The sequence below is a fragment of the Danio rerio genome, chromosome 10 (assembly GCF_049306965.1).
Source record: "Danio rerio strain Tuebingen ecotype United States chromosome 10, GRCz12tu, whole genome shotgun sequence".
Taxonomy (NCBI): domain Eukaryota; kingdom Metazoa; phylum Chordata; class Actinopteri; order Cypriniformes; family Danionidae; genus Danio; species Danio rerio.
Genome location: NC_133185.1, coordinates 25,400,182 through 25,417,737, shown reverse-complemented (window position 1 = coordinate 25,417,737; position 17,556 = coordinate 25,400,182). Strand labels below are relative to the sequence as shown.

Below are 17,556 nucleotides of genomic sequence, written 5' to 3'. Positions count from 1 at the left end.
TTACACAAGTGCTAATGTGTTTAAAGCATCTGTTTTGTGAGAAGTGCTTCTCATATGATATGTGAACGACCCTAATGGCTTTACTGACATTTCCTCAAGCAAAAATGACTTTGTCTGTAACTTTGTTGTACACCACGCCCACCAAAAGGGTACTCTTTTGGCAGTGGAAATGCGAGCTTGATAAAGGTGAACCGTACCCACCTGTACTGTACTGTACCTCAGTGGAAACGGGCCAAAAAAAGTGATATGGTACGGTTCGCTTTTAGGTACTTGACCGTTGAAACAGCCATAAAAGCATACTGTACCCTACCACTCAGTGGAAACGGGCCATTACAGTCCATTAATAATCCAAAACAGTCAGAAGAAGGTGTTGAGAAAAACAACAACTACAGAACGGAGAAGGAATTGTAAAAATTGAGAATTGTAAAAAGTTTTCTTAAGCTTGGTTTTTGTGTTATGTGATAGATCTGTTTTTTGTGTGTCTCTCTCGCAGGACGATGGGAATGCCCCTGGCATCAGTGCAGTGTTTGCCAGCGCACCGCCACCTCTTTCTGTCACTTCTGTCCCGCTTCCTTCTGCCGAGAGCATGAGAGAGGACAGCTGGCAGTGTCTGCGCTCGACAAACAGCCCTGCTGCTCCAACCACGACCCCAAGAGACCCTTAGGACCCCAGGCGAACCGCAGCCAGGTCACTGTAAAGAAGGAGCCACTTGACGGCAACGCCAATGAGGAAGAGGAAGAGGAGGAGGAAGAAACAGGAGACGGGGAGTGATTTGGCCAAAGCTTCAGAAAACCACATCAAGTTCCACGAAAGTTGAAAGTAGTCGACACATGCAGCTCGCTGGTCCACTTCTCAATTAACCCAAGTGGACTCGATGAACCGGTTTGATTCATTCCAAATCTGGTATGAATTTTTTCAAACATATCACAATTTACGGCCTCACGTCAATTTCATACGGGCTTATGTAACAACGTAAGCGACTCATTTCTGGTTTTATAAGCAAAATTTCACAGCTAATTTTCAGACGTGCTTTGTTTCGGCAAAAAACACAAACAAAACGCCTCGGTTAAAAGACGCCTTCAGCGGCAAGGTCAGTTTCCATATATATGGTACTTAAAAAAACACTCTATAAACACTTTAAACCAAGAACTTTATTTATGTACCTCATGTAAATAGCAAAGACTGTTGTAATATGTGTCGGGCGCAACCGTTCGCCCCTCGCCGGTAGGATTTCACTACATGTCCAAATACGAGCCTCTCGTGTAACATCGAAATAAAACAAAACAACGACAAAAAAAATGATCGATTCAAAAGACATACGAGGTTTGTTCAACTGCCGCCCCATTCCAGTGAGTTTGTGATTTGTAAGATATATAATCATTAATATATTTATGTCGATGTTTACATCCATTCACAATGTACAGTATTATTCATCTGTATTAGTCAATTTGATATCACTTATCGTATTGTTGTATATGTGCCCTTTTTGTCAGCGAAATTACATTATTGCTTGGCCGGTACTGTATTGCCGTCATCTTCCGCTCCATCGAGTAAAGACGCAGCGTAATTAAAGAGTTAAAAGTGTTAGTAAATAACCATCGGCCGCCGACAAGATCAGTTCTGACGTGTACAACAGTAACGTTTGACGGTGTAGTGTTAAACCACATATACTCCAACACTGCCATGTGTCTTAAACAGATATTTACCATTGTGAGTATTGACCAGGTGCCAGTGCGTAATTTCACACACACACACATGAGGAACGCTTATCATTTTTACAAGCAGCGCAAGTTGTAAGACTGTGAGTACAATCTTTAATGTGATTTTGTTTTCCCGATTTGTTTCAATTTTCATTTTCCCGAGTGTAAATATCCGCCTTTCTTATTTTGGTTTCACACCTACTATATTGCTGTACAGTCAAGACTCATTTCAAAGATTTTTGTTTGGTATCTCTTTCGGATTCTGTTTAGTTGTGATGACTTTGCTAAACTAACGTGGAAGAGGCTGTACAACTGACAGCAGAGTGTAGCATAATCCTCTGTGTGATTTGTACTTGATGTGAATCTACTCAATAGCTTTGCCTGTGCTGTAAAGTGGAACTGTTACTCTCTAGTTACTGGTAGCTGTGCGGATGAAGACTAGATCTCGACGGCTTCGGCACATGGGCTTCGTATACGTAATATTTAGTCATTTCACCATGAACTTTTTATAGACCACAGTACAAGTATTATATGTGAGACGCCACCACCAGTATGTTTGTCACTTTATGGAAAGGAGGGAAAGCGCTGCAAGTTTCATTTTACTTGAATCATGATGCCCATTCTGCCTTTGTTCATTTCTATATTTATTCTTAGTTTTTTTTTTTTTGGTCTCAATGGAGTGTTATTGAAGGATATCAGTGGAAGCTTCTCTCTGCCACAGAATTTAAAAAAAGAAATGAGGTTACTGTGATTTGGGTGCTCGCTGCAGAGCTTACTTGGGTGGAGCTCACTCCAATGAGGATGAGTTTGAGCTCCAGCTCCTCCTCCTAGAAGCTGTTTTGATGTGTACACCTACCCCGCCTCTAACCCCAATCCCCAGTGACCTCACTTGTAGAAGAAGTGCTGCAAAGAGGAGCTGGAGCTCTGCCCATGTAGCTCTACAGTGAGTATCACTTAGAGATTTCACAATTCTAGCTTTTTTCGGTATTACTTTATTTTAATGGTCCCTTTTAACGCTTTTTTGTTGAATTGAAGTTGCATTGCATATACATGCAGCTAATTCTCTATAGATTATAAGTAGACTGTGAGGTTAGTGTAAGTTAATGTACTTGCAAAGTTTCTTATAGTCAGTTAAATGTCTGTTGAAAGAGCAGTATCAACAAAGCAGCCAGTCTACTAATACTCAAATGACGAGTAATTGGCAATGCAACTTTGGTCAACAAAATGTGCAATAGGAACCATCAAAATAAAGTTTTACTTTTTTTTCCTTTGACAAATCAGAGAAAAATGTTAATTGTGAAAATTAAAAAGAGTAAATGTGATTTCTTCTAATTAAAAAATCAGATTTCAAGGGTTAAAATTCAAATTTGCCACTTTTAATGCCAAGCATTTGATTATTTCTCACATTTCTGACGTTTTCCCTTCACATATAAATTTCATTTTGTTTGTTTGTTTGTTTGTTTTTTTGTCTTGCAAATCAAACTTCAATTGTTTTTAGGGTTGTAAGTTTGTTTCCACAATTGATCATTATCATCATCATATGGCTAAGATTTTACCATTATGATTACAAAAAGCTAATGAACTTAAGTTACAACCCTGAAAATAATTCAAATTTGAGTTCTTTCCAACTTTGGGTTAACTTCACTTAACTCACCGCAAATGTAATCAGAATTGACAGTCAGATCTACATAACAACCTCAGAATTGTAATCAAAAAGTAATGCAATAAATCTGCCAAATTAAATTACAGTTCTGAGGTTGTTATGCAGATCTGACTGTCAACTCTGATTCAGTTTGAGGAGAGGTAACTGAATTTAACCGAAAGTTGGAAGGAACTCAAATTTCAATTGTTTTCAGGCTTGTAAGTTTATTAACCTTTTCACAATTCATCATATTGCTGAGATTATAACTAATAATTCTGTCATTTTTACTCAATTGTGACCTGCCTTCCTCTCAAAAACCACAATTTCAATTTAGTTTTGTATTCGCTAATAAGAGTAAACGTTATTTCTTCAAATTAAAAATCAGATTTCACCAGTTTGAAATTCAGATTTGCAACTTTAACTTTACCATTTCTAATTTTTTCTAAGGTTTTCACTTCATAATTCAGATTTTCATCTGCAAGTTTTTGTCTTGCAACTCAAATTTCAATTGAGAAATTAAGTGAAGTTAACTTAAAGTTGGAAGTCAGAATTGAGCTTAAAAAGTAACAATTACCCATTTTAACACCAATTCCTTCGCAGAAACCAGCTTCCATTGATATCTGTGCTAGATTCTTGCATCCGACGACAAATATTAGAAATCTTGTTGATTTACTGCCAAACTGAGATTTGTATGTTTATGAAAATATCGTATGCTCTTACTTGCATCTGCATCTTTGAAACAAGGAAGGCATTTTGGGTCTTTTTTCTTCTTTTTTTGCTTGTTTATCTTCTGATATGTGATATTTTTATAGTTTACATTTATTTTTATATAGCTTGCTTTTATTTTTAAAAATCGTAGGCACTTTTGTTCTTATAATACCAATGTTTGCCCTTATGTTTATAACGTAAAATATCAAGAAAATGCAGTTGGCTGGTTTGTTATGCCTGGTCACTTTTGGTACTATTCATTTTACTTTTCTTCTTTGTATGTTTCATCCAACATGGATAATCACTAGAAATTGCCAATGATATTTTTATCATCGGTTTTTAACCCATGCGGGACGTCTTTTTTTTTTGTGACATTTTCTTCAATCACTGATCTGACTGTAACTGATTATCGATTTTTCTCCACATCAAATGTTAAAAAGTGTATTACCTCCATTGATTCCAGTGTTTAGTGTCAGTGCACTGTATTTTGTGTACATTTTCTTTGTGTATTTAAAGGTGTCATTATCATTTTGTGCTATCCGAGCATGTTCTTTGTGTTAACTAAATTTACTAAAGGCGGTGTCCTACCAGCTTACACTTTGATTTCCGTGTACTGATTTCACATTCCTTTTAAATAGACTGTTTACTAATTCTTGCTACTGAGTTACAGAGTTTGTGTAAAGATTAATGTGTTCTTGTAATATTTTTCACCACGCGCATTGAAATACCATCACACACTCCAACTGAATAAAACGTATCCTAAATGATATGGCTTGGGTAGAATGTATGTCCTCTCCAAGTTTTCTAATGATGTACTTCATGGATAGTAATTTTTTTGGCTATGTTATTTAGCCTGTGTCATTGCATTGTGTATGAGAATGATGCTTGATCAATTGTACATAGTCGGAAATGAAAAACAAAAAATGAAAAAAAAAAAAAAACAACACCAACAGAACTCCATTGTCATTATATTGTAGTGTCATAAGAATGCTTGTAATATTGCTTCTGAATGTTTGTGAACGTAGAAAACATTTTGTACATTTTCTTTTCTTGTATTTTATTTGACCAACTTTTCAGATGTATTTCTTCAGAATTCATAAACTATTCTGAGAGTACTTTAAGCGACATTCCACAGATTTAAACGTTTTCAGACTTGCCTGGTTTGACTTCAATAAACTGTAATGAATGTTCAACTGTTTCTTTGAATCCGCATTTGAATCGAGTTTGTCTTCATTGATGACATCACATATTTCAGTTTGCTAAAAGTGTGTATCGCTGAGTATTTATTTTTGGTAGAATATAGTTTATGAGGGAAATACACTCACCGGCCACTTTATTAGGTACACCTGTCTTGCAGCTCGTTAAGGTAGATTTCTAATCAGCCAATCACATGGCAGCAGCTCAATGCATTAAGGCATGTAGACGTGGTCAAAACGATCTGCTGCAGTTCAAACCGAGCATCAAATGGAGGAAAAAGGTGATTTAAGTGACTTTTAATGTGGTATGGTTGTTTGTGCCAGATGGGCTGGTCTGAGTATTTCAGAAACTGCTGATTTATTGAGATATCCAGTAAGCGGCAGTTCTGTGGATGCAAGTGCCTTGTTAATGCTAGTGATCAGAGCAGAATGACCAAAGTGGTTCAAGCTGATAAGGCAACAGTAACTCAAATAACCACTTGTTACAATCGAGGTATGCAGAAGAGCATCTCTGAACGCACAACACAGCGAACCTTGAGGCGGATGAGCTACAGCAGCAGAAGACCACACTGAGTGCCACTCCTGTCAGCTAAGAACAAAAAAACTGAGGCTACAATTCACACAGGCTCATTAAAATTGGACAATAGAAGACTGTAAAAACTTTGCCTGGTCTGATGAGTATTGATTTCTGCTATGACATTCGGATGGTTCAGAACTTGGCATCAACAACATGAAAGCATCGCCTTGTAAATGTAACCATCCTGCCTTGTATCAATGGTTCAGGCTGGTGGTGGTGGTGGTGGTGGTGTAATGGTGTGGGGGATATTTTCTTGACACACTTTGGGCCCATCAGTACCAATAATGCATCATGTCAATACCCTAGCCTAATCATATCAGACTGGTTTCCTGAACATGACAATGAGTTCACTGTTCTCAAATGGCCTCCACAGTCACCAGATCTCAACACAATAGCACTTTTGGGATGTGGTGGAATGGGAGATTCACATCATGGATGTGCAGCCGACAATTCTGCAGCAACTGCATGATGCTATCATGTCAATATGGACCAAAATCTTTGGGGAATATTTTCAGAACCTTGTTAAATCTATACTACGAAGGAGGATTAAGGCAGTCCCGAAGGCAAAAGGGGTCCAACCTGGTACTAGTAAGGTGTACCTAATAAAGTGACCGGTGAGTGTAGGCTATGCTTTTACACAGATTGTCATGCTTTCGAGAATCTCTAGAGGGCGCTTGAATCATGATGATTTATGATTTGGATGTTTCATTCATGTGAATCGATTCATTAGTGCCATCGCACAGAGGTTCAAAAGGTAATATTTGGTTAAATTATTCAAATTGCACGAAGGTTTGAATAAATAATTAACCACATGAAACTTGTGCAGAAAACAGTGGCCGTAGCAGAGCGCCTAAAAACACCTAAATTTTCATTATTTGTTCAATATATTTTAGAAATTGTATTTTAAAATAATAAAAAAATCTATGTATTTCATGACTCCAGTCCAGTCAGAAATCATTAATTTGATCAAAAATAATAATACAATCGTAGGACTTATTGAGACTGATAACAACTTAGGTAAGATGGTGCTTTGGTTAGGAATATTTTTGTAATCCCTCAAAATCAAAATATAGCTTTTTTTTTTTTTTTTTACAAACTAGTCTTTCGCTCTGCGAATCGACTCGATTGATTCGTTCAATAGAACCCATTCAACCAACCGACTCCCTCGCGATTCGAGCATCACTGAGAGTACTGACGTGTTCATGTCAGTGTTCGCAGTGCCTCGTCAGAGCTGCTCTTCATCGCTGCTCATCTTCTGCGGCTGCTGGACATGTCAAATATATATGATAGACATCACGAGGTTCTGCTCCGGTGGCTGCTCTCAACAGCCGACGAGGCGACGGTTTAGACGGAAAAGGAAAGAATCCGAAGGTCTGTATTCAAGCCCGCGCTGCAGACAATGGACGGAGGATGCGCGATGTCGTGTTTGCGGAAATGTTCGTAAGCAAATAATATCACAGATGTGCCGCGGAGGGTCGCGACTGGTGTCGGCACATCTGCTCAGGGATTCACAGTTTACCTCTATAGTGGTGCTCTGGCTGTTTCACTTGGAGATATCGACCCTTGCTTTCTGTTTTGAGAAATAAAACGCTACATTTAGCTGCATTTTGAAACATGGTAGCTGGTTTCTTGTAGTTGTAAATGTCAATTTTAGACTAGTCACATTTGACAGCTTGTATACGTTGTTTAGATCATCGTCAGACTGTGTCTGCCAGCTGTTCACACTTTCTTTACCTGGTTAAACTGGTTTTGGGAACATGGTAGATGGTTAAAACTGATTTGATGTGGTCATTACTTGATTATCAACTGCTAGCTAGACGTACTTAAGTTAAAGTGGGTTTTGCAAAATGGTGGGTGTCAACTAATAACAATTTAGAATCTAGATAAGGACTTTTTAACAGTTCTGTACTGATAAACTGAATAGTTTCTAAGGTGGTTACTGGTTTCTCGTTGTTTTAAGAACATCTTCAACCAGCAGACCTGGCAGTTACCATCTTGAGCTGACTAAACTGGTCTCTGGAACAAGCTGCATGGTTTTTAGCTCATCCAGAGTAGTCATTAGTTAGCCACCAGACTAACTACATCAGCTGGTTTAACTTGGTTGTTAGGTTGATTTTTCTTTTAAGCTGGTTTGTTACTTATTCCAGCTCAACCAGTTTGTAGTAATACTGAGGTAAAGTTGGTTTTATAGTCACACATTACTACTTTCTCATTGATAATATAATTTCAGAAAAGTATTCTTTGCAAATTCTAAGCAGGTACATGATATTATCGGCCAATGACTATCAAAGTACAACATTGTTCACAGTCAGTTAAATAGTGCTAATGTTGTTTTGAAGTCACACTTGCATGCAATTTCAGATATGCTAATATTGAAACTAGCATGGTAATAATGTAGAGTTCATACCACATGTTGTCACTGTTCAAAAATGAATGAATGTGGGAATATAAAACCAACTTTACCTCAGTTTTAACCATAACCATCAACTAGAATCTAGACATTTATTTTGGGGAAAAACAACATTGTGATAGTTAAAGTTGTAGCCCAGCAACACGCCTGACAGTTTAAGTGTGTATGTTCGTTTAAACTGGCATCTTGCACCATAAACAATACTCTGGAACAGTGTAGAGCTTCTAGCTCATTTAAAGTGGTCATTAGGTAGCAAGAAACTAGCAGGTCTTACTTTGTAGTCAGTAGCTGGTCCCTCACTGATTAGTTGGTTTTCATCTACAAATCAACATTTGGCTGATTATAATTATTGGTCAGGCAGTTTTTGGAACATAGTAGCTTGCTAACCAGATTGAAATGTCTGTCAATGACCAACTAGAAACCAGATACCATCTCAAACTGGATTTTCTCACAGGCTTTTGTGCTTAAGGTGCGACAAATGTAACATTAACTCCCCATTTGGGCACTCTAGTGGTTTGGGTTTATAATACTAACCAGCTTCCCCATAATATCTCCTCAAACTCATGTAATGTTGGTGGAAGGTTGTTGGTGATTAATGAATTGGTTCATCCAAAAATGAAACTTTAGTCATTAGTTACTCTTCATCCATTTGTTACAAACCTGTTTAAGTTTCTTTCCACGAAATAAGATATGTTAGTTTTTGGGTGAACTGTCACTTTAAGGTTTTTTTTTATTCTCTTATATGTTATTTAGTGTATCCACATAGACACATCAGATTATTACAATGATAATCTTCCACTTTCTTCCAGGTTTTAGGAGCAGGTGACTTCAATGACAAACCAAGACCAAAGATGAGGAAGACTATTGATAATGGCTTCATTGCTGAAGTTGCTGTACGGCTGCTGCTCTTGGGTCTGTTTCTGTAAGTACTCTTATTTTTGACTTGTATTATGAAATTTCAAATCAGCTCTTACTGTACATTTGTCCTGAAGTATTTCTCTGGGTTTGACAGATGCGTCATTCATAACCTGTTATGCTTGTCTTTTGTAATGTTCTCACGAGCTTACTGCTATATAAAGTGAGTGACGGTTGTGTTTGTGTTGTGAAAATGAGGATTGTTTCAATAAATGAGCTATGTTTCCATCCAAACATGCCAATTAAACTTATGACCAAAACTGGAATATCGCATAAGTTAAAGAATAAAGCACGGTTTATATCTAATAGAGTTAAAGAGTTCAACATTTGTCACTTCCTGATAAACTGACAGCAAATATCAAAAAGAAAAAAAAACTATTTTCCTTGGTAGAAAAAGCCACTGTTGGCTTTTTTCTTATATAATTAATTACTTGCACCTCAGAAATAGGCCTGTCGCAATAATCAATATATCAACTTATCACACAACACATGAACATAACCTTAATTATTTTTGTTGATGCAATCTATATCGTGCATACAGAGAAAACAAATCTAGCAAGACCTTAGCTGATTGCGCAACATCTTTAACTCTATTTGGAGGTGTCAGTATGGTTAAAAGCACTATAGTATTTACTGTATATTACTATAGTATATTTTAATGTGGGTGTCTGACAACAGAAAATAGATCGGTGGCAGATAGTCTCTTACAGTTTTTTTATTAACATTTTTTTTATTTAGGATATGCGTTTTCACATTCTGAGTCCAATACCTAATTATTAAATTGATAAAATGACTTTAAATAAATAATCTTAACAGCAAAATATGATGTATTCTTTGGATGAGTGAACTCTGTGATGATATTATGTCATCATTCTGGCATTATATAATGAGTACCAAAAAATGGTCTTAAAATGACAATAATATTGTTTATCGCAATATATTTTGGGGCAATATATTGTACAAAAAAATAGATGTTGTGTCAGGCCTACTTAGAAGATGAAGATGAAACGCAATGAACGCACAGTGATTTTGGAGGTGCGAGTCAGTTCTGATAGAGCGCAGATTGTAGAATGACCAAAACAACATTTCAGATATTTTACAATATGGTCAGGTCCATTGTCTGTCCATTAATGTCATTCCCATGCACTAGTGTTATTTTGTCAATGAAAATTATGACTAAATATAGTCATCAACGAACTTTTACAAAAATGAGACTGGATGCGATGAAAATGGTGATCATGTGACAATAACTACATTCAATTTATAATGCAAAATTGCTGATAAAAAAAAGACTAAATTTCTTTTCATTTTCTTTGACTGAAAAACATTTTGCTAAAACTAATAAAAACTAAACACAAAGACTAGACTAAAAATAAAATTAAAACTAGCCGCCAAAAACAACAGTAAATCCAACGATATTGGATAAAACTGACATAAGGATATTTTGTTTTTCTGTGATATATATTGTAATATAAATAGAAAAATTGACTGTGATTATTTTTTGAGAAGTGCATCTGCATTAAATATGATACAAAAATACACAAAATAATATCATATAAAGCACAGATGAAAACGATAGAACAAAGATAAAAATAAAAAATAACATTATGGTTTTCAGTGGAGTCTAACAGACTATTGCAGATTTACACATTGCGATATTGATGCTGAAGGATATATTGTGCAGCTGTACATTGCACCCAATTATGTTATCCTATGATCTGTTTAAACAAAATGACATGACTTTTGTTGATGCACATGCTGGAATTTATTTGGTAGATGTGTTTTCTTTGTAGTTTAAGCGTGTTTTGTGTTTTTTGCAGAGTTACAGAGGAACTTCCTCCATTCAGCCGTGAGATCCAGCCGGAGGAGCTCTGGCTCTATAAGTTTCACCCTGTTAAAAAGGACCGTGTTCCTACACGCTTCATGTTTGTGAGTGCTTGTAGCACGTTTTTCAGTTTTGAAAGTGCATTTGAATATACAAAGCAGGGATGTGATGATGATTATGATGAAGGGGAAATTCATTTACTTATATGTTTCTGATTAACTTCCTCAAACAGGCCATCGCCCTCTTCACGCCACTGCTGGTTATTTTCTTATTTGCCTTCTTGAAACAAGGTGGAAAGGGAGATTTAAAAGAGGCGTCTCTGGGTGAGAAGTGCATGAAAATGGTGTTCTACTATAGTATACTAAAATGTTAAATCTAATAATTGTTTATCTATAAAAATATAATATGAGGCATATAAAGGACATAATATGTGGAGTTAAAATGCTTAAAATACACTTAAATACACTTAAATTTAACTTAACATGATGTGTTGTCATGTATAACTCATAGGAGTAATTAAAAATACATTTTTATTTATATGTTGAATCAATCATAGTACAGTTCAATAGTAAATATGATGATATATATTTATATTTACATATATAAAATGCTTATAACTGGGGACAATTATTTATATATTTTATATAATTTACATGAATTGTAGCATAGTTGTGTTCATGTAATATTTTAAAATATTTATGGTTAACAAATTAAATCTAATTAAGTATAATAAACAAATAAAACCGTGGTCATAATCATAAACGAATCACTGTTGATAAAAATGACTTCCTGTATCTTTCTCTGTAACACCGGGGTTGAATTAATCTGGTGTGCAAGCTCCTTCAGTGCAACATCAAGCCAACCCCGGGGTTAAAGAGAAAGATACAGGAAGTCATTTGTACCAACAGTGATCAGATTGTAAAACCAAAATCATGTTAGATGAATTGTGCTGAGTTGTAATAGTTATTAGATATGGACAAGTGTTCACCTGTTGGTTTTGGAACTAAGGTGTGCAGTATGAATGTCATTTTTATTATTGTTTTTATATATACAGCATGAAACTTTATTTTATCTATAAAATTTGCCTTTGGGGATTTCCCTTTGGGGATTAATAAAGTCAAATAAGTAAACAAATATCACAAAGAAATTAACAGATTTTTAAAAATAATAGATTTAGTTCATACGTTTAATTTAAATAAATATAATTTTACTTGTCACATCAATAATAATAAAAGTAGTAATGAGAATAGTGTCAAACGTATAAATAGTTACATGTAAAATGAACTGATTAAAAAAGAAGTTTCATTAAAATATATTCATGTATATGATGTATTCTAATCATAATTATTTTGTCATTCATATAAAATTAAATGTACCATAATGTGTGATTTTCAGTCATGGTTATTCATGGTGATGTAAATCATAGTGTAATGCAGCTGATAAAATACAGAGATAACAAAGACATGATGATCTCATACTCCTGAGTGTTACTGTCGGCTAACGGAAGTCTCTCTGTGTATTTTTTATTATGGCCCAGCTGTGACTTTGACCCTGGTGTTAAATGGAGTTTTCACTAATGCAGTCAAGCTCGCCGTGGGAAGGTAAAAGAGTGTATTCATCTTATTATAATGTAAACTTTGCACCAGATGCACCACAGAATACATATATTGATGCACTGTACACTTTCAAATACTTTAAGACAAAGACATTCTGGCTTTGTCTTGTAAACAAATTTATAGAAATTTGTCATTTAATTATTATTATTTTTTTATTAGTTTTGTAAATCTACCTTTGACTTTCATAAAGGAAAAAAAAAAACAATTAGGAGACTAGACACCTCAATTTCTCTCTTCCACCAGGCCTCGGCCTGATTTCTTCTACCGTTGTTTTCCGGATGGCCAGATGAACCCAGAGCTTCACTGTAGCGGAGACCCAGATGTAGTAATGGAAGGCAGGAAGAGCTTTCCAAGTGGACACTCATCCTGTAAGAGTTCATATAAATACAGGTTACATAATATGTTGTTCATTGCCCTCTTTTAATTCAAGTGAAATCAGGAAATATGTAGGATAATGCTGCATTTGACTGCCTTAGAAGTAAATAGATTGTGAAAATCATTTATTTAAAGCAGCAATTGTTGATTGTTGTGATGTATAAAGCTCACATACAACTCACTTTCAAACCTTCAAACAGTGAATTGTTTGCAAAAAACCAATAGATGTATAAAAACCATTAATTGACTTTGTTTACAATCCAAATACAGTAAAAAAATCTAATACAATAAAATCTATATAAATATGCCTGATGTATAATGAAGAATAGCAGTTAACTGTCTTATTTTATGTACACCACTATTCAAACATCTGTTAAGATGTATGTTCTTGTAAGAAGTCTCTTACTCTCCCTAAACACTGCAGTCAATCTGTATCAAATCAAGCATATTGCAACCTAATTTGGTTTTCAACCAATCGATCTGGGTCATTTTCAGTCATTTGTATTTATAGATCCATTGCAATTCCCATATCGTTGAAAACGAACCGTACAGGGCTACAAAATAAAGATTACAGAAGAAAAGTTTATTAAGAATGAGAATCTAAAGGCTATTAGAAATCTGAATTACTTCTCGACTACTTCACAGGATTGGAAACTTTAGAAAAAGAATATATGGAACTTGGATATGCACTCAACAGCCACTTTATTGGGTACACCTTACGAGTTTTGGGTTGGACCCTCTTTTGCATTCAGAACTGTCTTAATCATTAATTACATAGATTCAGCAAGGTACTGGAAAATTCCAGAGAGGCACGTTATCCTGCTGGAAGGATCCATCAGAAGATTGGTGGGATGGATATAAAGGGATGGACATAAAGGGATGGACATGGTCAGTAACAATACTCGGATGTAGTGTGTTCAGAGATGCTCTTCTGCATACGTCGGTTGTAGTGAGTGGTTATTTGAGTTACTGTTGCCTTTCTATCATCTGAAACCAGTCTGGCCATTCTCCTCTAATCTCTGGCATTAACAAGGCATGTATGCCCACAGAACTGCCACTCACTGGATATATTCTCTTTTTCTGATCATTCTCTGCAAACCCTAAAGATGTTGTGCATGAAAATCTCAGCAGATCAGCAGTTTCTGAAATACTCAGACCAGCCTGTCCGGCACCAACGACCATGCCACGTTCAAAGTCACTTAAATCACCTTTCTCCTCCGTTCTGATGCTTGGTTTGAACTGCAGCAGATCGTCTTGACCATGTCTACATGTCTAAATGCATTGAGTTGCTGCCATGTGATTGGCTGATTAGAAATTTGCTTTACCAAGCAGTTGGACGTGTACCTAATAAAGTGGCCGGGTGAGTGTTTATGCACTTTCTACAATTGTAATGTAATCAAAATCCTGAAAGTGCAAAAGAATAATTCCACACAGTAGAATGTGTAATAGCCCATCAGAAACGATCATTCAACAGCTCCATACTCTAAAATATTAAGCTGTTTGGTGGTAGTAGTTTTGAAGCTGACTAGCCGTTTTTTTTTTTTTTTTTTTTTTTTTTTCCTTCTGTCACAGTTGCGTTTGCAGGTTTGGGCTTCACGGCTCTATATGTAGCAGGGAAGCTGCACTGTTTCAGCACAGCAGGTCAAGGTAAAGCCTGGAGGTTGTGTGCCTTCCTCACCCCGCTCCTCTTCGCTATCCTGATCGCCCTCTCCAGAACATGTGACTACAAGCATCACTGGCAAGGTGACAATGTGATTCCACATCACTGCCCTACTGACATTCACAGTTTCAATGAGTACAATTAAAGAGACAGTACACCCGAAAAATAAAAACTATTTACTCACCCTCAAGTAGTTCCAAACATTTATAAGTTGTTGTTTTCTGTTGAACACAAAAGAGGATATTTTGAAGAATGTCAGAAACCACTGCTAACCTTTTTTTAAATACTTTCTTTTGTGTTCATCAGAAGAAAGAAACTCAAACAGGTTTGTCACAAGTAAAAGGAGAGTAAATGACTGAATTTTCAGTTTTAAATGAGCTAAACTTTAAGAAAACACAATGATTTTCGAAATTTAGATTTTTTTTATTGCTTTAATGCAGCTAAAGTCAAACCCGAGTAAATGCACATCGCATAAAGACGTGGAGTTTTCCTACTTTGTCGTGTTATCGAAGTGCCGTATCGACATCTACACAACTTAGTCATACTATTACTAAGACTTTTTGCTGCATTTTGCAATGGGATAAACACTCAGCAGTGGTCAATAGTTTGTCAAACCAAATGGAAAAACTTTTGAGGAATTAGCAGACCACCATCGTCTGTTTGCACATCCAGCAAGACAAATTATTTCCTGTATTTCTTTATCGAGCAATATTTACCTTGATTTTTCTTCAAGTGTTGTTGACAAAACTTTAAATTCCCTCCATCTTGAGCATGCTCTCAGATGCCACTATTCTTTTTCATAGAAACCAGCTAAATAATCTTTCACACAAACTTTTTAAAGCGACATTACAGGAGAAAAGGACACTGATACTGTGCGACAGCTATATTTTGTATAAAAAATAGTATTGATAGTCTCACATTAATAACCATAAAATATTTTAATTATTTCACTAGTGCTTTATTAAGATACATGAATAGATCCCAGCTAAATAATATTTTAAATTATTATTTTCATTGTTGAAGTTTAAAACTCTGGGTGTGTAATAATATGAAAAAAATATAATAGAAAGGTAGTTAATTTTTTTAAAGTATGTTTTATGGTTAGTTTGACAGAAATTTGAACAAAATTCTATATATATATATATATATATATATATATATATATATATATATATATATATATATATATATATATATATATATATATATATATATATATAAAATCAAAGGACATAAAAGTGCTTCTAGTTAAAGTATTACCCATATATAATAATAATATTGTTGTTGTTGTTTTTTATTAGTATTTCTGTGAATTCAAAGCAGAATTTTAAGCATCAATACTCCAGTCACATTACATTTTAAAGTCGTACCACCAAATTATTCATTAATAAAGTCTTGTACATGTGGCCTTCTAGCATAACCAGCTTATTAATTTACATGTAAATCTGAACAAATTCAGTAACCTCATTTTTACCTATGTGTTACCAGTGTAATGGCTTGTATGTAAACTTACTCAATGACGTGCTCTCCTGTGTATTTCCAGATGTGCTAGTGGGCTCTCTCCTCGGCTTGGTCTTCTCCTACTTATGTTACCGTCAGCATTACCCAGCTCTCAATGAGCCAGACTGCCACAGACCTCTCCGAATGAGAGAAACGGCACTTCCAGCAGCAGAACGCAAGCAGGCAAACCCAGGCTACCTCTTACCTCTGTAGGAAAACCAGACCGATGAGTATATACTGTTTACCAAGCCTCGCCGCAATCATGTCTACTTTTTTGTGTGTGAACCGACGAGCACTTCTCGTTTCTGCCTTCCTATAGCGTTTTAAACATTCACAATGGACGTTTTGTGTATCGTACGGCTGTCTTTTCGAAAATGTCTTTGTATCTTATCAAGCTCTTTATATGTGAACTGTCCCTGTGGAAAAAAACTCATTGTGTCATGACGGCTTCTAGGTCACTTTTACTTATTAACCTGACATATTTATAGTGATCTCCGGTAGTACTGTACGCTACAGGAAATCCCCTGATATCTTTGTCAATAAAGTTTGTGATGATTTCTAATGTATCAGCTGGAGTTTGGTCGGATCATTCGAGATTTCAATAGTGAGGAGGATCATTTGCTATGAGGAGACTTTGCTCAGTGTTATCTGTCATTGGGAGTTTCCTAGAGGTGGGTCAATATGTTGGGTTTTGTCTGTTTTGTTTTGAGGGTTTTTAAGTGTTAAGGACTATCAATTATGATTGATGAACCTTTATCTAAACTATGAGATGTCCTAGTTACTGCGGCCCAGACGAATTAGGTCACTGAATGGGTAAGGATCTGCTGAGGACATAACTAAAGTGTACTAAAGTGTTACATGTACTAAAGGTCATTCATTTAACATGGTTAAATCGACCCCTTTAAACAGCGATTAAAGTGGTATTAAAAAAATGTAACAGAAGAAATTGCATTATTGCAGAGACATTTTAGTTTGTTCTTTTTAATTTCTGTTTTTATATTAAATGTATAGCTATATGCTATGTCAGCTATGCTTCTGTTACACACATTTGTCTAACAAGTTATAGTAAGAAAAACTAAATATGAGTTAAATTTATGGGAAAATAGGTTTAAAAAATACATTTTCTGGCGACCTTATTAGGTAAACCTGTCAAACTGCTCGTTAACACAAATTTCTAATCAGCCAATCACATGGCAGCAACTCGATACATTTAGAATAGTGATTTATGTGATTTTGAATGTGGCATGGTTGTTGGTTCAAAAACCTTCATCTACTGGAATTTTCACGCACAACCATCTTTAGGATTTACAGGAATGGTACTCTCTTTCAGTATGGTTTGAAAAAGAGAAACTATTTAGTGAGCGGCAGTTCTGTAGGCGCAAATGCCTCGATGTCAGAGAAGAATGGTTGGTTCGAGTTGCTTGAAAGGGAA

At 35.7% G+C, this 17,556-nt stretch overlaps 2 protein-coding genes and 1 long non-coding RNA gene across 29 annotated transcripts in view; 2 read left to right on the top strand and 1 right to left on the bottom strand.

The window, feature by feature from the left end:
* nsd3 (nuclear receptor binding SET domain protein 3) overlaps positions 1-5,248 on the top strand; it is a 49,271-nt gene extending 44,023 nt beyond the window's left edge. For 12 of the 24 annotated variants that reach the window (XM_073914634.1, XM_073914631.1, XM_689322.12 and 9 more), the window contains one exon: positions 494-5,248. In XM_073914634.1, coding sequence (XP_073770735.1) covers positions 494-771 — 278 coding nt within the window. In that variant the 3' untranslated portion in view covers positions 772-5,248. The remainder of the gene's footprint in view (positions 1-493) is intronic. The other 12 variants (XR_012386261.1, XR_012386254.1, XR_012386258.1 and 9 more) reach the window with 3 other exon arrangements.
* Positions 4,277-7,235, bottom strand: LOC141376354 (uncharacterized). The gene is made up of 2 exons (XR_012386272.1): positions 5,768-7,235; positions 4,277-5,712 (listed from the first exon to the last, which is right to left on the bottom strand). It is a non-coding gene; the product is annotated as an uncharacterized lncRNA (long non-coding RNA).
* On the top strand, positions 7,015-16,690 carry plpp5 (phospholipid phosphatase 5). 4 transcript variants are annotated; one of them, NM_001430863.1, is made up of 8 exons: positions 7,015-7,194; positions 9,043-9,155; positions 10,969-11,077; positions 11,206-11,296; positions 12,511-12,574; positions 12,833-12,957; positions 14,537-14,707; positions 16,168-16,690. In NM_001430863.1, exons 2-8 carry the CDS (start codon positions 9,085-9,087, stop codon positions 16,335-16,337), a joined length of 801 nt encoding a protein of 266 aa, NP_001417792.1. In that variant the 5' UTR covers positions 7,015-7,194; positions 9,043-9,084; the 3' UTR covers positions 16,338-16,690. The 4 variants fall into 4 exon arrangements, with proteins under 4 accessions (NP_001417792.1, NP_001002211.1, XP_073769851.1 ...); NM_001002211.2 differs by having other exon boundaries at positions 7,015-7,259; XM_073913750.1 differs by having other exon boundaries at positions 7,031-7,560; positions 8,292-9,155.
* Positions 16,691-17,556: the final 866 nt, after the last annotated feature.

Bases quoted from the DNA above. Each gene is read 5' to 3' on its own strand.
- plpp5 (NM_001430863.1), top strand. From the start codon at position 9,085: ATGAGGAAGACTATTGATAATGGCTTCATTGCTGAAGTTGCTGTACGG. The intron at 9,156-10,968 runs GTAAGTACTCTT...TGTTTTTTGCAG, and splicing joins CTGCTCTTGGGTCTGTTTCT to AGTTACAGAGGAACTTCCTC. The intron at 12,958-14,536 runs GTAAGAGTTCAT...CTTCTGTCACAG, and splicing joins TCCAAGTGGACACTCATCCT to TTGCGTTTGCAGGTTTGGGC.